Genomic DNA, 25,187 nt, shown 5'->3' with positions numbered 1-25,187 from the left:
TTTCCTAGTAGCTATGGTTGCCCCAAGTTCTGTTTCCTGATTCTTCTGTTAAAAACCCCCGAGTTTTGGGGCGCCCGGGTGGCTCAGTTGGTTGAGCAGCTGCCTTCAGCTCAGGTCATGATTCCAGGGTCCTGGGATCGAGCCCCACATCGGGCTCCCTGCTCAGCGGATAGCCTGCTTCTCTCTCTCCCCCTCTCCCTGCCGCTCTGCTTACTTGTGCTCTCTCTCTAGCTCTCTGTCAAATAAACAAATAAAATATATATAAAAAAAAAACCCCCGAGTTTTCTGTTGTTTTTATCTCCCCAATAAGATTTGCCTATTCTCAGACTTAGGCCCCCCAAACAGTAACTCACTCAGTGTCATTGTCCTCTTTCTTTTTTTCAAAACCATCTTAGCCATTTTAAAAAAAGATTTTATTTATTTATTTGACAGAGAGAGAGATCACAAGTCAGCAGAGAGGCAGGCAGAGAGAGAGGGAGAATCAGACTCACTGCTGAGTGGGGAGCCAGACAAAGGCTCAATCCCAGAACCCTGAAATCATGGCCTGAGCTGAAGGCAGTGGCTTAACCCACTGAACCACCCAGGCACCCCCATCTTAGCCATTTTAAATTACATAGTTCAGTAATGTTAAGTATTTTCATATTGCTGTGCAAAAGATCTCTAGAACTTTTTCACTTTGCAAAAGAAAAATACTATACTCAGGCAACTGCCAATTTCTTCCTCTCCTCCAGTTCCTTCCATGATAATTTACTTTCTGTTTCTATAAATTTGACTATTTTATTTTTATTGTTTGTTTATTTTTATTTTATTTATTTATTTTTTAAAAAATTAACTTATTTATTTTTAGCATAACAGTATTCATTATTTTTTCACCACACCCAGTGTTCCATGCAATCCGTGCCCTCTATAATACCCACCACCTGGTTCCCCGACCTCCCACCCCTCCCGCCACTTCAAAACCCTCAGATTGTTTTTCAGAGTCCATAGTCTCTCATGGTTCTCCTCCCCTTCCAATTTACCCTGACTCCCTTCTCCTCTCTAACTCCCCATGTCCTCCATGCTATTTGTTATGCTCCACAAATAAGTGAAACCATTTTAAAGATTTTATTTATTTATTTGACACAGAGAGACAAAGCGAGAGAGGGAACACAAGTAGGGGGAGTGGGAGGGGGAGAAGCAGGCTTCCTGCTGAACAGGGAGTCTGATACGGGGCTCGATCCCAGGACCCTGGGATCATGACCTGAGCTGAAGGCAGACATTTAATGACTGAGCCACCCAGGCACCCCTAAATGTGACCATTTTAGATATCTCATATAGGTAGAATCAAACAACATTTGTCTTTTTGTGAGTGGCTTATTTCATTTCACATAATGCAATCAAGTTTCATATGTGTGGTGGTATGAGATAGGATAAGTTTTCTTTTTAAGACTGAATAACATTCCATTGTATGTATTTACAACATTTTGTTCATTCACTCATTCATGGACATTTGGATTGTACCTACCTCTTGGTTATTGTAAACAATGCTGCTATGAATATGGATATACAAATAATTTTTATCATTCAAATTGCAAGTCTCCCTTGAATCTTCTTGCTTTGGCTCATTTTCCTCTTATTTTTTCTTTTGTTTGCTTGCTTATTTGTTTGTTTTTTAAAGTAGGTTCCACACCCAACATGGGTCTTAACCTCACGACCCTAGATTAAGAGTCGCGTGCTCTACCCGCTGGGCCAGCCACGTGCCCCTGTTTGTTTCTCTTTTTGATTCAGAATTTATAGTCATTATCTGTTGGAAGGTTGGGTTCCAAAGGAGATTACTTGGCTGTAAGGGAATTGGAGTCGGGGACGCCTGGGTGGCTCAGTTGGTTAAGCAGCTGCCTTCGGCTCAGGTCATGATCCCGGCGTCCTGGGATCGAGTCCCACATCGGGCCCCTTGCTCAGTGGGGAGCCTGCTTCTCCCTCTGCCTCTGCCTGGCCACTCTGTCTGCCTGTGCTCGCTCTCTTCCCCCCCTCTCTCTGATAAATAAATAAAATCTTAAAAAAAAAAAAGGAATTGGAGTCGACAGTGAAATTGGATTTTAACAAAGATTGAGCCATATGTTATTTATGAGCACATAATAAGACAGTCATTTCAAGAAAACTTGAAATAAAAGAATGAGTATACAGCAGGCCTGTACAGACAACAAGAAAGCTGGAGTCGGATTAATGATATCAGATAAAGAGGAATTCAAGGCCAAAAGCATTAAATAAGAAAAATGTATAATTTAATGAAAAATGATAAAAATCTATGAAGAAAATACAGTAGTCATGAATCTTTATGGATCATGATAGCAGTCAAATACACAAATACATGAATCAGAAACTCCTAGAAATAAAATGAAAACTTATTAAAAACATCTTTTAATAGATACATTGTATTTATTACTTATCAGGTACAATTATAATTAGAAACTTGATTTAATAGACGTGTATAGGATATACTTATGCATACTAGCATGAGTAACAGTATATTAGATTAATATTAATAAAATGTAGTCTTCCCTTGTACTTATTAAAACATTTTCCACAGTGATCATATACTTGGTCAAAAAGAAAACTTTCATAAATTTCAGAAGGGAATGATTTTACAGAGTATGTTCTTATCCCAAACACAGAATTACAACCTGAAAGAAAAATATCATAGAAACTTAAGAAATAAGCATATCCCATTTCAAATAACCCCATATCCCAAAGAAAATAAAACTGGTATTATAGGGGCACCTGGGTGGCTCAGTTGGTTAAGCGCCCAGCTCTTGATTGCAGCTCAGTTCATGATCTTGAGGTCAAGAGATGAAGCCCCCAAGTGGGTCTCTGTGCTGGGCATGGAATCTGTGTATGATTCTCTCTCTCTCTGCCCCTCTCCCTCAAAAAAACTCCTGATATGATAAATCATCGAATAGTAAACGAGAAGTTATTTCATATCCAAACCCCAATATATGAGCAAATCTCTCCCTACACAGAGTAAAATTATTACTTTTAAATACTCTTATGATTGAAAAAGGAAGGAAAAAAATAAAAAGAGTGGTAAAAACTTAGTAAAATAGTTAATTATAAGTAGATTCCATGCCCAGTGTGGAGCCTGATGTGGGCATTGAACTCATGACCCTGAAATCAAGATCTGAGCTGAGATCAAGAGTCGGATGCTTAACTGACAGAGCCACACAGGTGCCTCTAAAAGAAATATTCAATTTAAATAACTAACAATAGGAAAACAAGATAAAAATGTAGGCAGTATGAACCCAACAAAACCCAAAATCAATTAAATACAAATGAGAGAGAAAGTATGTGTCTTTGTGCATATGGACATGCCTATATATATATATATATCTATGTATATCCATATGCATATATATATATATACACTCAAATTATATATATATAATTTGAGTATATAATTATATATATATATAATTTGAGTATATGTAATTTGAATACATACATGTAATTTGATTATATATAATTTTAACAGAGAAATGAAATAGAATAAACCCCTGACCCAGTTGATATATTACTTAGAATACTTTCAATTTTACCTAGATCAATTCCTGTTATAAGTACAGAGGGGAAAAGTCTAAATAAAATGTTAGCAAACTGTATAATACAAAGCAGTATTTAACATACTTAGTTCTATGAACTGATTGATGGAGTAAACCCTTATGTTTGTTTCCATAAATACCAACAAGATATTTGATAAAATTCTTCAGACTTTCCTAGTTAAAACTAAAATGGATTAAAATATAAACAGAAGGAAACTAATTAAACATGATAAAAACCAATTATCAAAAGGCAGCTGTAAGTGTCACACGGATCATGACATACTAAATCATTTCTATTACAATTAGAGGCAAGATAGCATGCTTGTCATCACTATGTTATTAAACTTTGTTTTAAAAGTTGTAGTTACTATAGTAATGTAGGAAAATAAAATGCATCGTGTATATATGTAATACATGTGAAATTTAAAAATTATCTTTATTTTTATATGATGTAATTGTACACCTAGAAATCTCAAGAAACTTCAATACAATCTATTAGAATTAAGAGTTTATGACATTTCTGGATAAAAGAAAAACATAAAAATTAATAGTTTTTGTTTATATCAATAATAATGGATAGGAAGTTAGAATGTAAAAATCAAACCTCATTCACGATGGTGATAAAAATCCATAAAATAATTAGGAATACATTTTTCAAGAAAAATATGGGGATTCATATTATGAAGACCATAATTTTGTTCTGAGGGACACCTACAAATACTTAAAGTAATAGGGGGACCTACAATGTGTCTGGATATGTTGACTAAACAATAAGAAGTGAACATCTTCTTTTTTTTTTTTTAAAGATTTTATTTATTTATTTGACAGAGAGAGATCACAAGTAGGCAGAGAGGCAGACAGAGAGAGAGAGAGGAGGAAGCAGGCTCCCTGCTGAGCAGAGAGCCCGATGCGGGACTCGATCCCAGGACCCTGAGATCATGACCTGAGCCGAAGGCAGCGGCTTAACCCACTGAGCCACCCAGGCACCCAAAAGTGAACATCTTCTAAACTAACAAATATAATTAATGCTATTTCATTTTATTTTTTAAAGATTTATCTATTTATTTATTTTAGAGAGAAAGAGAGCGCAAGTGGGAGGGGCAGAGGGTGAAGGAGAGAGAATGTCAAGCAGACGCATGCTGGTGTGGAGGCCCACGCAGGGCTTGATCTCAGAACACTGAGATCATGGCCTGAGCCAAAACCGAGAGTCAGATGCTTAACCAACTGTGCCACCCAGGCACCCCTATTTAATGCTGTTTTAACCAAAAGCTTATTTTAAAAAATTTGACACCAGGAAAAATGACTTTAAAATTTATTAGAATAAAAAATATCTGAGAAGAGCTGAGAAAAACTGAAAAAAGACTTTGTGTAGCAACTTGCCTTTCTGAATATTAAAATTCACGTTAAACACTACATTGATAAAAGCAGTATGTTGGCATGGGAACTGATAAATATATTCATGGGTATGTCTTGATATTCATATATAGAATAGTATATTAACAGATCCAAATATATACATAAAACTTAATGACAAAAACATCTTAATTAAATGGGAAAATGATGATCTATAAATAGTGCAGATATACTTTGCTGTTTATCTGGATGAAAAAACAGAGCTCTACTTTACATTCTATGTAAAATTAAATTCTAGAGTAATTAAAGCTGTGGGTGTTCTTAATTAATATAGAAGAACAGCACTGCATTTCAGATAAAAAAAATTAGATAAATTTATTGTATGTAAAAGACTAAAAACTGAAAAACAAAATTTATAAAACTTTATAGACTAAAAAAAAAGTTGTAACTTGACAGAGAGCTAATATTTCTATTATATTAAGAACCTCTAAAAATTGACAATAAAAGACAGACAACTGAAGTGAAAAGGGGCAAAACATATGAAGACAGGTAGCTGGGCAGGAAATATAAGTGGTTAAAACTCATGAAAAATATGCTTTCTCTTATTAATTAAGAAAATGTAAATTAAAACAAAAATAAAATTCGATTTTGTCCCCAATGTGTTATTGAAGATAAAAAAGAGCTGTCATCTTCATTGGTCATGAAGATTAAGGAAAAGAGAATGTTCATTTATTTACTATGGAATATGAATTGCTACAGTTTCTTTTTTTGGAAAGAGATCTAATTAAAAAAATTTAAAAAAAAACCCATCATTTTATTCAGCTTAGTAAAGTGTTGTTTATAAAGTACAAACAGATAAGTTCTGAAAAACTGTCAGCTGGGAAATATTAGAATAAATTGTATATTTAATATTCAGCAGATTTTCTTTTTTTAAATGAGGTTAGAACCATCTGATTTAACTTGGGCCAATGTCCATGATATATTAAACTAAAAAATCAAGTTGTGCCCCATGTTCCCATGTCTGCTCGAAAAACCACAAAATTAAACAAATATAGCAACCAATAAAAAAATAGCCTATATGTATGTATTAGGATAGTTTCAGGTACATATGGAAATTTTGATATTGATTATCATAGGAGCATGGCATTAGAGGACGAATCTATGGTTTAACTGCCTTTGAAATACGAGTAACTGCTTTCCTCCCAATTTTGATGAGATATAATTTACATGTAACATTGTATTAGTTTGAGGTATACAATATAAAGATCTGATGTATGTACATATTGCGAAATGATTACTATAATAAGTTTAGTCGATATCCATCACCTCACACAGTTACAAAACAACTTCTTATGATGAGAAAATTAGCTTAATATCTTAGAAGGTTGGCAACTGTGGGTAAGTCTGAAGGGCATAAAGTAGGAGGCGTAGACCTAGTCCCACCTCTGACTTGCAGTGTTACGCTTTCTGCCTTGAATTTCTCATCTCTCAAGTGTGAGTGGTAGTAACCATCCTACCTATCAGGCTACAGTGTTGTAAAGATAAAATGAAGGATGAAGACAAACATAATTTGAATAGTTAAAAAATGTTGAAATGTAAGCTATTATCCTCAAGAAAATTCTCAAATATTCTCAATTTATATAATGCAGGTGGAAAAATCATCTGAGGAAACATCTTCTCTTCCCAATGGTGATGTAGCAGGAGAGGAACAGAGCAGTGTAGAGGTAAGAGTTAGTATCCTGAACCATCTTCCCCCTGACTACCTTCCTCAGAATGTCTACTTGGTTTTCATTTTTCTGTCATTCAACTCTATATAGATAGAGTATCTATCTATCTATTTATCTATCTATCATCCATCATCCATCTATCCATCCATCTACCCACCCATCATCCATCCATCTATCCATATATTTATTCACTATCTATCATCCTTCATCCAACTATCCATCATCCATCCATCCATCATTCATCATCCATCCATTGATCCATCATCCATCCTTCCATCCATCCATCCATCCTTCCTTCCATCCGTCCATCCATCCATCTGTCCACCCATCATCCATCCATCCATCCATCCATCCATCATCCATCCTTCCATCTATCCTTCCATCTGTCCATCAATCCATCATCCATCAATCTATCCATCATCCATCCATCCATCCATCCATCATCCATCCATCTATCCATCTATTATCTCTCTCTATTCTCTATCATCTTTTTTTACTCTCTAAAATTATAAAACCTGCCACCACTCAAGCAACAGAAAACAAACTGCCTGAATATCAAATCCTTTGGAGTTCTCTTCATAAGCCTTAAATGGATGAATTATAGCTCCTCATTAGTGTGTTTATTTCTCTACCATGCACGTGACTCAGATGTACTGACCGACAACAGGAGGTCCAATGAGCAATACAGGGGGTGGTGATTCTGTACTAGTAGCGAAGTGACCAAATAGATAGGAAGTCTGTGTTCCCTTTGTTTATATACTGTGTATCCAAGTAAGAAAACCGTAGCATGTGTGGTTTGGTTTTCCCTTGAAATCTTATCTAAGGTTAGTGATACCATGGGTTTGCTTCATGACCAGGGAACAGAGAAGACTGAAGAGAGTGGAGAAAATGAGACACAAAAAGAGGACAACGGGGACGCGGGCGACCTTGCTGAGTCTCAAGAGAAGAATGTGAGTGTTGGTTTTTTGCCCCATGGTTTCTCTGGATTCAGGTCAACAAGCATTGCAGCACCTTCCCTGTGCCAGGAATCCTCCTGGGCATACTGAAGTGAGCAGGGCAGCCAGGAGCTGAGCATTTAGCCAGTGAGGAAGCAGGAGGAAGTGTTCACTATCATGGTCAAGGCAGGTTGAGGATTAAAAGGAAGCCAGAGAAGGACCCTGAACCCAGGCCTGGAGGGGCAGGCTAGACAAGGCTTTAATAATCTGTAGTTGTATTGTGACGGGTAGGTTAGGTTCAAGTTCTTTATAAAACAAGGGACCTTATCCCTTGGTCATGAGTAATGATGGATTCCCAGCGAACGCCTGCCAAGGGCATTGCCTACTGAGGGCACAGAGGTAAGGGGGTGTGATGTTTTTTGGGAAGCCAGTAGGACCTGGGGATAAAGAAGGGGCCCTGGGGACGGAAACCCATAGTCCGTTCAGATCCAATTATGGGAATATCAGCAGCTCCAAGACCTGTGATCTAATTCTAAAGGGGTCCCAATTCAGGGGCCCCAGAATAAAGGGCAGGGTAGACTGTAGTTCTAGAATGGCCAGGCTGAGAGAATGGGGTATCAGATGGGCCACTTAGTCATGGAATTCTGAAAATGTAGCTGGGAAGCCAGGTAAGCGGAAATGGTGGTGCTCAGGGAGCTGAGCGTGTGGGCTTGGGGGCATTGGGCTGAGCCCCCCTCAGAGTTTCAATGGTCGAAATGCATTGGGTCAGTTGCAATAAAGACTTGTTTACTGAACCATGATGGTTTGCATTTTTATCTGCTTATGACTTTTTTAAATGATTTATTGATTCCAGAAGAGGTGTAGATATCTCATTCCCAGCAGATGGAATGTGGTTATAAAGGGCCGTAGGGAACCATGTTATGGGCTTGTTGGGGTGGTTGTGGGTATCAATTCATTTGTATCTTAAAGAATTTAAATCTGGAGGGGCCAGGGCAGTAAGTTCCTCATATTTAAAGATGGCTAGGGGCGCCTTGGTCATAAGCAGTCATTAAGCATCTGCTTTCGGTTCCAGTCGTGGTTCCAGGGTCCTGAGATCAAGCCCCGCATAGGACCCCTTGCTCAGCGGGAGGCCTGCTTCTCCCCACCTCACTCCCCTTGCTTGTGTTCCCTCTCTCACTGTGTCTCTCTCTGTCAAATAAATAAAATAAAAAAGGTGTCTATTTCAAAGTGTTGATAATTCAAGACTCTTTGAAGTCTTTAGTTTGGAAAAACACAAGATCTTTAATCCCAACCTAGAAGTTAGATGGAGTTTCATGGCAGCCTGTGTCATTCAGAGATAATAAACTTTAAATTAAATATAGTATCAATCTCGTTATATTGTCACTTAAAAATCCATGTTTTTATAATGCAGACTTTACAGGAATTGTCTAGTGCCCTCTTATGGTATTATTGATTTATACTTTCTGAAACCCAGTTGCTTCCTGTAAGACAGAGAGACAAAGAAACATTATACCCTAATCCCTTTCTCCTGGGGAAGGTAACATTTTCATAACTATAGCAAAGAGGGGTCTACTTTCTCTTCTCAGCTACTGTTCAGGGAGGTGGTAAGCCAGCAGGTCTGGGGTCCTCTTTGTTAATTTCTGTTTTTTTGAATTGAGAACTCTTTACAAGGTAAATTATAATCCTATGAATCCTGATAGGAATTAAAAAAAAATCATCTTTGTTATTTTTGCCTGGGCTCTGGTGGAGAAATGACTAAGTAAAAGGCATTTTAATTTAATTTAGTTAATTAATTTATTTTTTAAAAAAGATTTTTTTATTTATTTTGAGAGAGAGAGAGTGTATGAGAAGGGGGAGAGTCAGAGGGAGAAACAGACTCTCTGCCAAGCAGGGAGCCCAATGCAGGACTCGATCCCAGGACTCCAGGATCATGACCTGAGCCGAAGGCAGTTGCTTAACAACTGAGCCACCCAGATGCCCAGACATTTTAATTTTAGATGAATGTAATACTCACATTAATGATCAAACTCATCTTCAACTCTTTAATCATATTCTACATAAAGATAGATTCTGACTTTCTCCCATTTGACAAGTGATCCATGCTCTTTGACTTACTTTAATTCAGTTGTATAAGAAAGAAACCCCACGATTTGTCAGTGGGCATCGCAAGTGACATAGTAACATGATTAGCTTTGGGATTGAATATAGAGGAAAATGGACTGAAATTTGAAAAGGAGACCAAACTTCCTGATATTTTGAATGGTTGCATTTTGTACTTAAAAAACCTCCCATCTGTTTAAGTGTTTTTGGGTTCATTCATTCATTCATTCTTCATTTAGATTTATTTATTTATTTGAGAGAGAGAAAGAGAGAGCGAGCGTGTGGGGGAGGGGCAGAGGGCAGGAAATCGCAGACCCCCTGCTGGGCCTGGAGCCCGACGTAGGTCTCATCTCCTGACCCTGAGATCATGATCTGAGCTGGAATCAAGAGTCAGATGCTCAGCCAACGGAGCCGCCCAGGCACAACTTGGGTCTGTTTTTCAGGTTAAGATGGGACGGCCACCCGGGCTACTTGTCGGCACACCTTTTGACCCACGGTGCACTTGGGCTTAGATCGGCTAATTTGTAACCAACGGAGAAGCTAACTAGATCGCTAGGTCTTACCTCTTTATTTATTTATTTATTTATTTTTGTAAAGGTTTTATTTACTTCTTTGACAGACAGAGACCACAAGCAGGCAGAGAGGCAGACAGAGAGAGAGAGAGGAGGAAGCAGGCTCCCTGAGGGGCAGGCAGCCCAATGTGGGGCTCGATCCTAGGACTCTGGGATCATGACCTGAGCTGAAGGCAGAGGCTTTAACCCACTGAGCCACCCAGGCGCCCCAGGTCTTACCTCTTTAAACACTGATTTTCTTTTTTTTTTTTTAAATATTTTATTTATTTATTTGAGAGAGAGACAGTGAGAGAGAACATGAGCGAGGAGAAGGTCAGAGGGAGAAGCAGACTCCCCATGGTAGCCCGATGACTTCTTCCAGGATCATGACAGCCCAAGGCAGTCGTCCAACAATCCCCCAAAACACTGATTTTCAAAGCCTTAGATTCTTCCAGATCTTACAGCCCAGATCAATCCCAAAAGCCAGAGCTTTTTTAGATAAGGCTCTGGTCTGTTGAAAACCACCTGACAGAGATTTCATGGAGTCTTAATGTTTTGCTCCTTCTGGCTGGTTGTATTTGAACAGCAGGGCTCCCTCTGCTCCCTCCGTGGGCAATAGAAGGGTTCCAGGACCCGTGGGCCTCCTTTGGGTCCTAAATCATGTAGCAAGAATGTCAGCTTCTTCTGTTTGTCTAACAGTATGATATCGGCTTCAGCCCTCCACCTCATGCTGGCGGGACCTTCCATCAGAGTGAGGGGCTGGTGGCACTGGCCCCTCAGCTGGGTCAGGCCCTCTGCCTCTGACGGAGCACATCTGCTGCCCCGGGGTTCAGTGTTTCCCCTTCTGCCCCTGTGTCTCCACTCTGGCTGCTTCTGTCAAGACAACTCCAAACCCAAGCTCCAAGCCCCCTTTATAGGGACTGTCGAGATTCATCGCCTCTCCTAGCTGGCCTAGGGTCTTAGAAAGCAAGGCCTCTGCTTTCTTCCCCGGGAGCCCAGATCCACCACCAATCTGTGGGTCTCTTCTTGGAATGTGGGAGGGGTAGTAACTCTGTTCCCTGTCCCCAGCGTTGTGTGCTAAGGAGAACAAAACATCATTCATCCCTGCATTCGGCCACACTATTGATGACAAAGAGTCCAAACATATTTTAACCTTTCATTCTGAAATAATTACAGATGTACAGGGACATTGTTCAGCGTCCTATGTAGCCTGCCTGTGGTGACGTCCAGGGCTGATGTCCCTGATAGACACGGGGCAGTGTGGACACCAGAATGTGATGCGCTGCCTCTCTGTGGAATGGACTAGAGAGCTGACTCAGTGTGCACCATCCCTGCAGAACTTTCCTTTGTGTGTTGAGAACAGTTTTCAAGTGTACAATGGTAGCAACTGCCTGCGGCATCCGGCAGCAGTAAACCGAGGGATAGCCAGCTGAGTAAGCATCTGAGGCGTGGGCTTGTTCCTCTCAACTGCTGCACATGCTCACTCGGGACACACTTGATGCCTTTTTTATCTTATTTCATCTTATTTTATTTATTTATTTTTAAAAGATTTTATTTATTCATTTGAGAGAGAGACACAGAAAGAGCGAAAGCTTGAGCTGGGGGAGGAGCAGAGGGAGAGGAAGGAGCAGACCCCCCACTGAGCAGGGACCACCACATGATCCAGGACTCCAGGATGCTTCACTGCCCGAGCTGCCCAGGTGCCCCTCTGATGCCATTTTAATGGTGAGAAATATTTATCTAAGAATATCACTCTTGGTTTAAAAAACAAATCAAAAATGGAGACAGAAGCCATCACCTCCTGTAGTGAAATGGACCTCCCCTGACCACCAATCCAAGGGTCCCGACTCTTAAATGCCAGACGCCAAGATGCGCCTTACCACGTGCTGCGGGGTTGGGGGCATTTGGGAGGCAGGACGGTGAACACTGGGAAGACTGTTCCTTCACGCCTGAGAAGATCTCCTCTGTTGCTCCAGACCCCAATAGAGAGGGGACTTTGTGACCGCCTTCCCTGCTGACCTGGGAGGGACGGGGAGCCAGGGAGGAGGGGCGAGCTGTGTGTGGCGCCTGAGAAGGAAGTGGAAGGTCGCCTCAGCTGCAGGGTGCACTCTGAGGAGGGGGCTGTGGACTGGGGGCCTTGTGAGAACTTCATGGGAGCCTGGACATGTTGTAGCTGGTTCACCTTTGCGTTGGGTTTCCACTGAGGTAACGATTATTTTAAGTTGTGCTTCGTGCCAACTCAGTGGTCCTCTCCAAAATCTCTTAAGACCTTGGCTTGCCTGACTACATGATTATGGCTTGTAAAGCCCACTCGGCTTCCTCCAAAACCAGTCCTGAGGAGAGTTGATTTCTTGAGGGGCAGAGATAGGTTTAGGTCTTTGAGGAGCTGCTGAGTCTCAGGCCAGATCCCTGCAGTGCCGGGAGATGGAGAGAACTCTGCCTTTGTCCCTGAGATTTCCAGCCACTCGGAGACCACTTGCCCTCCTCAGGTCACTCTGGGCTGGCCCTCAGTTTCCTTCCACACCAGCCACCTGTCCTAACCAGCCATTGCCTGACACTCACCACAGCTGACACCTGTCCCTCATCCTGGCTGCTTGCCGCCTCTGTGGCCTGGCTCGCTGGCCAAGTTCCCAACCAGGATAGCTGCCGGAAAAGGTTCTAAGACTTTCCACTTGTGGAGGCTTCCCCTGACTATCTTTATTATAGGAGCAACAAGGTAAAATGATTTTAAGCTGTGGCTTTGTCAGTTGAATGAGATTTGCAAGAGTTAGCTCAACTGACCATGTGATCATAATGATCTCACAAAACAAAACATTTTTGCTGGTATAATTATTTGCCAATCATAAAGGTCCGTCTCAGGCATTGAATATGGATGACTTTTAAGGTTCTGCCAATTCTGATGTTTTATAATTCTGTGAGCTAAGGATGGGAGCTTAAGTTCTATTTCCATAATATATCCCCCTCCTCCTATGAGGGATTAGAGGCAGAAGTAGCAAATATAAGTGCATCCATTCAATATGTTATTGACAGCTTGTGCTGCTGCCTGCCAGGCAGGATTCTGGGGACTGGGGACAGAGCAATGAAGACGACAGCATCTCTGCTCCCCCAGAGCTTATGTTCTAGGAGAACTGGTGATGGTCACATCCTGGGTTCTTCAAGGCATTCTTTTTTTTTGGTGGCTAAGTAATTTTATAAATACTCTGGGCAATTACTTTCCCCATTTAATGTCTCTTTTAAGAAATTAAGGTCAATTCAAATATTGGTAGGGAGTCCTTGGTCCCATGGTGATTGCTGCTGGCTAACTGTCAAAGCTCTGGCTTGCACTGATTCCTGTGGGACCCCTCTCCCGTCCTCCAGCCTTGCTCTAAGGATAACCCCATTTTTAGCAGGGTGTGTCTTGTTAGTGCATTTGGTTCAGCTGAATACAGTTCATATAGATAATTGAATTTAGAAAAATGTGAAATTCTACATAGATGATAATTTTCTGTTGCACATTTTAATTTGATATCATGTGGATAAAAGAGAAATTAATGTTTTTAGAGGTCTGAACAGTTGTTAGCAGAGTATTTGTTCATTTATCTGGTCACTAAGCACATTTATTGAGCTTACACCTTGGTTCCAGACAGGGGCTGGATCCTGGAGATCCAGAAATGAATAAAGACACAGGCCATGCCCAAAGGAGTACACAGACCAGTCAGGGAGACAGATAAATGAGGATCATGGGAACAGATGAAGGGATCCCGTAACTCAGTCTTATGGGTCAGGAACGTCTTCCTTGAAGGTGTCGTTTTAAGCAGTGTCAGAGAAGGTGGCCAATGTGAGAAAGTAGCACGTGGTCCATACGGCTTAAATAAGGAGTGGTGAGGGACATGGCAGGGTGGGGGGTAAGCAGGGGCCCAATTGTGAGGGTCTTCCAGCCATCCTGAGGATAATGGATGGAAGTTTCTTGAAAAGATGGAAGTTTTTCAACATGAGGGAAGCACGGTAAGGTGTGTTGTGTCCTGGGACAATATCCCTCGCCATGGTGTAGAGAACGGGTCAGAGATAAGGAAGACGAGGGTGCTGTGACCCGTGAGAGAAGCTGGGGGTCATGGAAGGGAGGGCCCAAGCGCGGGCTGAACTGGCAGTCCTAGAGAGGTACACTCAACGCATTGCTGAGAAACCAACAAGAGTGGGCCTCTCTTTTCTTGGGCATTATCTTAGCACTGAAGCTTGGGGTGTTGCCAGCGGTGTAAGGATTAGTTTGGAGATTCCCCGTGCTGGGCAGACCTGTGGGGCTGACTTGACCTGGACGGCTGAAGCAGCCTTTCAGGTTCTGTATTTTCCCTGCCAACCTCAGAAATCTGAGAGTATGCTTCCAGAGCTGGCCAAGAACATGGGGCTGCAACGGGGGACGTGGTGGGTCCTTGTCACCTGCCTTCCATGATTTTGCCTTTTCTGTTCCTGATGTTGAGACATAGCATGGTAGGTGGGTAGGAAGGGCACTGAGTCAGGGACCAGGAGCCTCAAAGTCAATCCTGATTGTGTTGCTTACTTGTTCTCTGACCTTTGGCAAATTATTTAACTCTCTCTCTGGCCTTGGTGACCTGGTCTGTCCAAAGGAGGACTGGAGTGAGAAGCTATGGGAATGTGAGATTGCTTTCAACTCCCCCAGTGCAAGATTCCATAAGCTCACTGCCCGAGTTGTAAGGCGTGAAGAATTTTTAGGGACTTCTCCCTCCACTTATAATTAAAGTAATTCTAATATACTGGCCCCACAGACACTTATCATAGGGCCACTTTAGGAAGGGCTAGAAAAATTCTTGTTTCCTTACATTTGTAGGAGCTATAGCCTGGTCCTACTACTTTGATCCAGGCAAACCGGAATTCCAGTGGGCTGGTACAGTGCAGACCTGTTTGAAGTTGGGATGGCCTCACCCTCTCCTACTTTGCACATTTCTTTCTTTAACCAGAAATCAGTATTTAAATACTAAATGTTTCAGAAATGTTATTATTTTGTTTTGATGGAGGATTAAGTTTTTGACAACTTTTATTTACTGATTCAAAACTGAACTAAAGGCACATTTACAGGGACATAAATTCAAAAAAGACAAAAATAATTTTGTTTTAATTTTCTAACTGCTTGCATGTATGATCTGATTTTTCCTAAATAGCTACAGATCTCCCGTGTTCTCTGGATATAGACAGAATTAAACACATAATTAGGCAGTATTACTAATGAATTATGTTTTCTCAGGAGTAAGAGTGGGGAAAAAATGTCTATAATCTCCATTCTAAGGGCTTCAAGCACAACACATAAAATAAGTAGGCATCACTTAGTTATCATGTCTTTGCTGTTTATATATTTTATCAATGCATTAATGTCTTTCATTTTGATGAAATGTATCATAGTTTAATTTTTAAATACATTTGTGAAGATTTTATTTATTTTAGATAGAGAGAGAGGGAAAGAGAGTGTGTCAGGGGAAGGGCAGAGGGAGAGAGAGAATCTCAAACAGACTCAGGATCAGCATGCAGAGCGCGACGCAGGACTTGATCCCATGACCCGGAGATCGTGGCCTGAGCCGAAATTAAGAGTTGGATGTTCAACCGACTGAGCCAGCCAGGTGCCTCTGTTTGTTTAGTTTTTAGATTCAACTTAAAACCTACGTGAATTCATGTATTTTTAAAAATTTCTACTTGTGGACCTATGGAAGAAGTGGAGAGACGGTGACAACAGGTGCAGTAGCATATTTAACAGTGGTGCTTAATAAAATCATCTTTTAGGTCAGAGAATTGTGGCTGTAGCCACATTCTCCCTGTTCTTCATGACACGAAGAAGCTGGTGCATCCGACATCCCCGAAAATCCTCCTTTAGCTTGCAGAGAAGGGAGCTATAGCAAGTCCGAGGTAAATTTATCAAAGAGAGGTGGATGGGAAATAGGGTGTGATGGTGCCCCTAGCTGGAGCCCCCCTGGTGGAGGTGTTGCCTGTGGAATCTGCGGGGCTGGACCAGGTCATGCTACCATTCTTCCCCTCCACCTTACTGCCCAGTGTGCACAGTTAATGCAGCTTGCATGGTGCTTAGCCGTGTTGTTTCGAATGCCTCCTGTGCACCTCGCTGTTAGGGGAAGGATGCCTTCCGATGGTCATGGGGATGGCCAGCACACAGCCCCTGAGACGGGGCAGATGAGATTCACGGCAGTTTATGACATATTCTCTAAGCTCAAGGGATGAGGATATCACCATAGTTGCAGGGGCCCGGGGGTGCCCTTGGGACAGTGGGAGCAGTTGGAGGGGTGGGAGGCAGGCTTCGTGGTATCAAGAGGGCTGAGTGTGCCCTGTGATTGGCTTGTTGGTATAGTTCCAGGGGAAAGGCAGGCACGGTGGTGCCTGGGTCCTTGGTAAAGCAGGCTGCTTGGGTAGGAGACCTAATCTTTGGCCATTTCCGGCCTTCCAGATTGTACCGGACGTCAAGATAGCATGTAATATCGAGTCAAAGATAGCTGTGTATCATGGAAGTTCACACACACAGCTCGTCATGAAGTGTCTGGAAGATACGCGACATTAGGAAACCTTAACATGGCTCCAGTGGGAATCTATCCAGGGAGAGCGTGACTAATTTGGGAAGAATTTCTAACATGCCCTCCCGCAACCTGGAGGTTCTATTAGAGCAGTGGTTCTCATCCACTTGTGAGCCGTAGAGTCGCCAGGAGCCTGCCTCCCGTGACTGGTGAGTGAGGCCCTGTAGGGCTTGGGCCAGCATGCCTTTAGTGGTCTGATAGAACTGAGGTTGAGAGTCTGTCTTCCTTTAGGAGGCCAGGATTGAAGGGGGCAAGAGCTTGCATAGCAAGAGCCTCTGAGTTCCTGTTGGGGCACAGCCTTCTTCTTGGCCACCCTCCTACGCCCACAAGAGAAAACACCCACTGACAAGAAGGAAAAGGATTATAAAAAGACTTAAAATTAAGGATGTAAAGGAAACATATGCATTCAATAAGATAAAGAATTTGCAAAAGAAATGCCTTCTATGAATAAAGGTAGAATAAGAAGAACTTAAATAGAAGAGAATCAAGTGTCACAGAGACAGAAGATTAAGAATCATACAAAATAAGTATTCAGAAATTAAGAGTACTGAAGATATAAGATTTAAAAGCACAATTACAGCAATAAAAGAAAAACTAGAGGGGCTCCTGGGTGGCTCAGTCAGGAAAGCCTCTGACTCTTGATCTCAGCTCAGGTCTTGATCTCAGGATTGTAAGTACAAGCCCCACGCTGGGCGTGCGGCCTACTTAAATCAACACCAACAAAAGAAAAACAAAATAAAACAAAACAAAAACCCAACTAAAAAATAGTATTAAAGCTATTGAAGACACATTTTTTTTTTTTTTTTTGAGGGTTGCTGGGGGGAGGGGGGTTGGGAGAAGGGGGTGGGATTATGGACATTGGGGGGTATTGAAGACACATTTAAAGAAGTAAGATTTATCCTCTGTAATGTAATGTAACCTATTATTGGTTTGGCTGATAAGTTTGCTTGTAGATTGTATACTTAAATAATAACCAACATTCCCAGGTACAAGGGAGGACCTCACATCCTGTGTTTGGAACTGAAGGTGGTTTGACCAGTTGAAGAAGTCACTTCAAGTGCTAAGTTGTAAACACATAGAAGCCTAGAATTTTCGCCCCAATTTGAAATATACACACGTATACTTACTGTTAGTGTTTTTGATGCAGGACAAAGACTATTTCTTTAAACCAGAGTTCAATGATTAGAGTCACCCTTTGTCTTTCTAACACAAACATAACTCCTTTTTCTGTGTAGAAAATTACTTTTGGCTTCTTTAAAATAGAGCAGAAATTTAAAGATGTTTACAAAGTAAGCCAGGTGTGTAATCTGTCTGGGTCTCGTGAGACCTCCCTGGGTGTCCCAGTTTTTGGGCACCTCATTTGATGATGAATTTTTAAGGTGACTTATAAGTACTGGGTCTTTCTAAAACATTTTGTTCAGTTCATGTAGAAAGAAAAGCCTTTCATGCTCCTATTTCATTGGTTTCCATGATATTTATTTAAATGATGTAATTACAATATGACTCTAACTTACATGCACAAGTGTGGGAAGAAACATACCCTCCCTGGAAGATGAATGCCAAACCTGCTGCTTGTGAGTGCTCACTGTGCTCTGGCCATCAATCAGCATGATTCAAGGGAGGGAATAGAAACGCAGCGGAGGTTCTCAAAGTGGGGTTCCCAGAGCAGCAGCAGCCTCACCTGGGAACCTCTGCAAATGCACATTTTCAGGCCTGGCCCCAGATCTCTTGAATCAGAACCTCTGAGGTGCAGCCTAGCAAACTATGGGTTAGCAAGCTCTTCAGGTGTTTCTCACGCCCCATCAACTCAGAATCACTGGATGAGAATATAAGTTCCAGGTAACCTGAGGTATTGGCAGGGGGAAGCCAATTTCAAAAACTCCTCATAAAAGGTCCATCTAATTTCAAAGACAATAATGTTTGTTTTATATTAAGAACTTGTGTTTAGTAAAAAAAAACCAAACAGCACCTTAATTTTCTTTCAGTGACTGAAATGGGTTGCAGGAAATGAGAAGGGGGAAAGAGACCCCAGACCCACGGAGGTCTGTAACTCGGCTTAACCTTTTTATAGATGAACCCTCTTCTTTACCATTCTTTTCCTGCTTGTTGAAATGTTCGAATTCTTTTTTTTTTTTTAAGATTTTATTTATTTATTTGACAGAGAGAGATCACAAGTAGGCAGAGAGGCAGGCAGAGAGAGAGAGAGGGAAGCAGACTCCCTGCTGAGCAGAGAGCCCGATGCGGGACTCGATCCCAGGACCCTGAGATCATGACCCGAGCTGAAGGCAGCGGCTCAACCCACTGAGCCACCCAGGTGCCCCGAAATGTTCGAATTCTTAATCGTGAAAGCTTCCAGGAAGGATCTTTCTCTTGTTTGAGAAATTTTGGTTTGCTTCCTCATTGGCACTGGGGGAGAGACTTCATTATAAGGCATTTAATGATAATTTCATTAATTTAGCCCTGCAAGGGCGGCATGTGATTTTTATATTGCTGCCGATGTGCTACGTGTCCAAAAGAGGCAGACTGAGATTCTTGCTTGTTGAGTCTGTGGCCTGATACCTGGGCGTTGAGGAGTTTTAAATTTAAACCCTCGCAGGGATGGAATCGTGTCTGTGTGTAGTGGAATCAGCTGAGAGAATGTTAGTGGATTCTGAGGGCAGGTCCGAAGGGACGTTCTCAGATTTTTCCTCATGTGACTGATGTTCAGTGACTCTCACTGTAACCCAGAGTTTTTGGAATATTGTGAATGGATGTTTTTTGATGAATTGTTTGAAAATGCTAATCAAAGAGCTCAATCAAGATGAGAACTCAAGGGTAGGGAGAATAATTTACCAAAAATCACCAAACGTATTATCTCAGTGTCTCATCAAGTCCTTTGTGGATGAAGGTCATCAACATTAAAGAGGGTCTGGAAGGTCAAAAGAAATTCCCCTAAAAAAAATCTATTGTTGCTTTTTAAAATTAGAAATAGTTCATGATCAGGGTGCCCGGGTGGCTCATTCAGTTGACCATCAGACTCTTGATTTCCGCTCAGGTCATGATCTCAGGGTCATGAGATTGAGCCCTGCAAAGGGCTCTGTGCTTGGGACAGAATCTGCTTGTATTTCTCCTTCCCCCTCCCCCTGCTTGTGTGCGTGCACCTGCTCTCCCTCTCTTGCTCTCTAAAATATATAGGTAAATAAAATCCTTTAAAACAAATAAATAGTTCATGATCTTTAAAAAAAAAATTATTTATTTATTTTTAGATGAGCAGGGAGGAACAGAAGGAAAGGGAAAGAATCTTAACCAGGCTCCACAGCCAGCACGGTCATATTTGGGGCTTGATCTCACGACACTGAGATCATGAATTGAGCTGAAACCAAGAATCACATGCTCAGTTGACTGAGCCATCCAGGCACCCCAGAAATAGTTCATGACTTCATAAAAATTTAGAAAGTGCAGATTAAAGAAGAAGACAAAAATAGTTTACAGCCCCATTAACCAGAGGTAGCCACTAGTGACACACACACACACACACACACACACAAGTCTTGATGAATACTCTTTTGTAATCTACTTTCATTCGTGAATTTTGTGTATGGTTTTTGGGGGCAGGAAGGTGGTAAGTATCGATCTGCTTCCATTAGCTTTAATGTCATTTTGTCAAATTAATCTTTTTTCCTAGACCTAAAGGTTATTTATAGCCTATTCTATGCTATGATTTTTAAAATTATCTGTAAATTACATCTTTCCAATAATTATTTTATTTGTTGTTAGATAAGATTCCATTTTTAAAAATCCCATTTTTATATATAAAGATAGGAGGTACTATTAATTTGGAAGTAATTTCACCTTATGTGTCATAGGTTTGCTGATGACTTTGGCTTGAAAAAATCCTATAACAAACTATATCCGACACCTTATGTTCATCTTTTGTGATAGGTTCTATTCGCTGATGACTTTTAAGGCTGCCTTCGAAAAAATCCTGGGATAACAAACTATATCCGAAGGGAGCTGCTATACACTTAAAAGCTTCATCTTTGTGATGAATATAAAAAAAAAAAAAAAAAAAAAAAAAAAAAAAAAAGAATTCTATTCGCTGAGATTCCTTTTGTATTTTATTCTTCTAATAGACTTCTAAATTTTTAAAGTAATTTGATGACAGTAGTCTGTTAATATGAGTAAAGACTACATGCTTAAGAGAAATCATGAATACCCATTAGAATTAATGTAGTGCTCTGCAACACCATTCCAAATTGTGGGGCCTGTGTGTGTGTGTGTGTGTGTGTGTACTGTGTGTGATGTATGTTGTGTGTATGATATGTTGCATGTGTTATGTGTGTGATATATGTGATACGTGTGTTGTATGTGATGTGTGTGTTGTGTGTGTGATAGGTGTATGTGTTGTTTAGTGTGTGTGATGCATGCTGTGTATACTATGTATGTGTTCGGTGCATGTGTTTGTTGCGAGTGTGATGTGTGTTGTGTGTGTGATGTGTGTATGTATTGTGTGTGATGTATTGTGTATATAGTGTGTGAGATGTATATTGTGTGTGTTGTGTGTATGAGGTGTGTTGTGTATTGTGTGTGATGTGTGTTGTGTATATTGTGTGTGTAATGGATGTGTCTGTGTTGGGCGGGGATGTGGGACGCCCTCATCTCTAGTGTGAGAGTTTCCATTTCTTTCCTCAGTTATCTGTGACCTTTCTCACAAATAATGAAATTTTTGTTTAAATAAGGCGGGAGAAGTAACGGGAGACGGAGCAGAAGGGGAAGCAGAGGAAGAGGAAGCGGAGGAAGCTGAGGAAGGAGAAGAGGCCGGAGAGGAAGAAGAGGATTCTTAGGCCTCTTCATGCTTCACTTCTTCAGCTTTTCCAGGTAAGCACGGCGTCCTGGGGTGGAAGAGTGCGCTGTTACTGGCCTCCTAGTACACGGACGCGTCCCGGCCCAGATACTCACCGAGCTACAGGGGAGTGACAGTCAGGGTTCATGGTGGCGGCCGTAAAATGACAGCCTGGGACAATCACAGCGCAGGCTGTTGTGGGAAGGGAAATGCTGCTGCTGGCGAGGGAGCGGGAGGAAGCTCCCTGATCAAACATCCACCAGAAGGCCCGCGTGGAAACCTCGTGCAACACGTGAAAATCACTTTAGGTGTCTTCGACCAGGACGCTTGCTGCTTTGTAATTTTAAAACTTCCGACGATGTAGGATAGCCAGGTAATTCTCAACAGTCTGGTGGGAATTGTGTAAATATATTAATGACATGATGAGACTCTCTAATGATAGTGGGTACTGAGGACCTAGAAGAAATGCTCAGATACCGTGGGCTACATAGAGAAGACCGTCTGTGTGAAAACAAGTCAAGACCAGTGACGCTACAGAAATATCTGGCTATTCCAGACACTTAGCAAATACCGAGGCAAGTGTTATGTTCTTATTAATATTATTTAACCTTGTGACCAGATTTGTGGCAGCAGTTTATTCTCTGGGCAGTGAGGTCTAAAGTGTGCTCTGATGCTAGAAGGGTTTAAAATTTAAGTTAGAACAGTTCTTCCCGTTTCCTTACTAGAAATTTATTTGGTCTCCTGGTCTCCACGGAAACACGTGAGGCAGATCTGGGGGCTGCGGACATCAGGGGGCTGCGGAAGGAGAGGAGGAGGGAGGGGCTGAAGCACAGAGCAGGTGTTCAGTAAGGTCTGCAGTGCGTCTCGGAGCCTGTGGCATGAAGGGTGGGCAAAGCCTCAGCGGGAGGAGGAAAAAGAAATCCCCGGTGCTTTGTCAATATTAGCTCAGGGACAGGGCCACCCTGTGAACCAAAGACCAATTCGATTAGTCTGCATCTCCCCCCTTGCTGTTCTTATGCTTATACATAAAAAGTTAATATAAAAAAATTTCACCAACAGAAATCTATGACAATAAAATCAAGACGAATTAAAAAAAATTCATATATTTTTAGGAAATCTCGGAGCTGGTGAGAGTAGCCCATGGTTATCAGATCATGGAGATTTCACACCAAATCTGGCCCAGCATTTGACATTTCCCAGGTGGTTTCTTTCTGGACACACAGACCTCCCCTTGAAGGCCTAGTGGTTGTCATTTTGGAAACAATCCCATTTCTTTTATTTAAGAAAATTTAAACATTTTCTTCTGTTGTTACCGTTGAGAAGCCTGTTGGTAATCTTACCGGTGTCACTGCTCTTACTTCTAATGAATGGGCTGAGAAAATATTTTTTGAAAGAAAGAAAATGAGCAAGTTTACTTTTAGAAATTCTATCTGAAGAATGCTGGGGAAGGGAAATATCCTGACTATTTATTCTTATACCAAAAAGCCCCCCAAAGTGAAAACTTGTAAGTACTGTTTAAATCCATTTCTATTCGCTGTGCTTACAAGGTTCTTTTAAAATTATGCAATTTTACTGTGGTAATTAAAAGTACGTACCAAATGTGAAGTGCCACAGCTCAGACTATCCCTCTTGTAGCCAGATGGCTTTCTGTAGGCTGATTCAAAGAAGAAAAAGAAAAAAAAGGGCAACCACAGCTGCGGCGCGCAAGAGCATTTGCCTGTTTCACGGATTCCCTTGTTCGGAATCCGTCCATAGCGGTGTGTTGTCAGGTCAGAGTGCCTGATGCTGACGGAGGGGCTGGGACGCCGCCCCCAAGTCCTACCTCCGACTCCCGAGAGACTCAGCATCCTTCCGAATCCAGCATGGCAACGCGGTCATGCATGCAACTGGGCAGGCCCCCTTCAGTGTCCGACACGAACCCATCTCTTCACTCATGGAGCTTTTTATTGGAAGAGATTTGACTTTAGGGAGAATGTGGAGAAGCCAGGCACAACTATGAATGGAACGATGAAGGAGCTCTCATTTCCTGTGTCTGAAATTGATGCTTAATTAAGGCCCCGGAGAAATGATCTCTAGTATGAAACAGTTCTCCAAGGGCTGCTACTCAACACTGTCCTCCAGCTAAGGGGTGGACCATTAAGGCTTCCCTCCCCAGGACTAAGCTCGTGGCTTCGTCCTCTGCATTCTTCTGAAATATCAGTGGGAAACTGTAATCAGAGACATGAGTCAATGTCTCCTTACGGTGTTTGATATGTGTTAGTACAGAGAAGGTATATCGACCTGGTCTGGTTTTCCATGAAAAGAATTTCCTTTCCTTTCCTCGCATTTGAAAGCAAATGATGAGTAATGGTTTATAGTGTCCAAGGGAACACTTCCCCCTAAAGCATGAGACATAGTGACGATCGTGGGAAACACTGGCTTTCTCTCCTGAAGTCTTCTCCCTGGTATTTTTCCGTTTCTTTCAGAAAACCTAAGCTACGAAGCAGTATTTCAACTGTCTGCCCACAAACCAAACTCAACAAAACGCTTTGGCGTGAAGCTAGCCCACCTCTCTCAGTGCAACTGGGTTTACTGAGGATTTTACCACCTGATGTGGTTGGATGTACACGGATATGTCTACCTAATCTTAGCAACGTGAAATTCCATGCGAAGACAACGCGTGCATACTTTCATGTGCCTGACATCCTTGGTCTTTGCTTAAAAATTTTTTAAATTTTTTTTGCTCTGCATGAATAGATCTTCTTACTAATGCCCTGGAGAAAAAAAAAACAATTTTGAAAAATAATTTCAAAATTTAGAACTTCTCTTTGTGGTGTAATAAAAGTATTTCTTTGTATGTTTCTTCTGCCCCTTGTCTCAGAATTAGCTGAAAAGAGCTTTGAAAATAAAGAGCTTTCCATAAAACAATCACACAAATAAAGATTAATGGCAGATCTCTTGTCCCGTGGAACATTAATTTCTTTATTTATAGTCTCTATGTGGTTCTTCTTGAACTCAGTCTGCCTGTTGCCAAGTCTAGGTTCTTTTTTTTTTTTAATTAATTTTTTATTTTTTATAAACATATATTTTTATCCCCAGGGGTACAGGTCTGTGAATCACCAGGTTTACACACTTCACAGCACTCACCAAAGCACATACCCTCCCCAATGTCCATAATCCCACCCCCTTCTCCCAAACCCCCTCCCCCCAGTAACCATAGTTTGTTTTGTGAGATTAAGAGTCATGCCAAGTCTAGGTTCTTAACACAACCTTTCTGTCTGCACCAGAATGGGCATTTTTGGTTGTCCTGGTTATTTGGTCTGTGTTTTCAAAGGACACTGGTTGTCTTGTTACGTCATATTTTGTATCGTCCCCACAGCTGTGCACATTCTCTCTGAAACCTTGTTTAAATGTAAGTCTGCCATTCACACGTGTGGGGATGATGGTGAGGACAGGTAGATTTGCACCCCATTGTCTTTGCACGTTTCTGCACGGAAGGAGTGGTTGCTTCTGTTCCTTCTCATTGATTTGCAGCCCCCGGCTGGGACCTGCAGAGCTCGATTCTGTCGTTGTGCCTCCTGCTGC

General features: G+C 41.6%; 1 protein-coding gene across 1 annotated transcript in view; it reads left to right on the top strand.

Annotated features, from left to right (window-relative positions):
• The window catches only part of LOC101691990 (SH3 domain-binding glutamic acid-rich protein), a 45,825-nt gene extending 21,262 nt beyond the window's left edge, over nucleotides 1-24,563 (top strand). Inside the window, exons 4-7 of the mRNA XM_004762183.3 lie at nucleotides 6,575-6,649; nucleotides 7,510-7,602; nucleotides 21,520-21,658; nucleotides 24,089-24,563. Of these exons, the coding sequence (XP_004762240.3) occupies nucleotides 6,575-6,649; nucleotides 7,510-7,602; nucleotides 21,520-21,624 (273 nt within the window). The 3' untranslated portion in view covers nucleotides 21,625-21,658; nucleotides 24,089-24,563. The remainder of the gene's footprint in view (nucleotides 1-6,574; nucleotides 6,650-7,509; nucleotides 7,603-21,519; nucleotides 21,659-24,088) is intronic.
• Nucleotides 24,564-25,187: the final 624 nt, after the last annotated feature.

The sequence above is a fragment of the Mustela putorius genome, unplaced genomic scaffold (assembly GCF_011764305.1).
Source record: "Mustela putorius furo isolate JIRA1106 unplaced genomic scaffold, ASM1176430v1.1 tig00000765_pilon_pilon_pilon, whole genome shotgun sequence".
NCBI classification, from domain to species: domain Eukaryota; kingdom Metazoa; phylum Chordata; class Mammalia; order Carnivora; family Mustelidae; genus Mustela; species Mustela putorius.
Note: the sequence above shows the minus strand (reverse complement) of the source record. Positions and strands in the feature narration are given on the sequence as shown.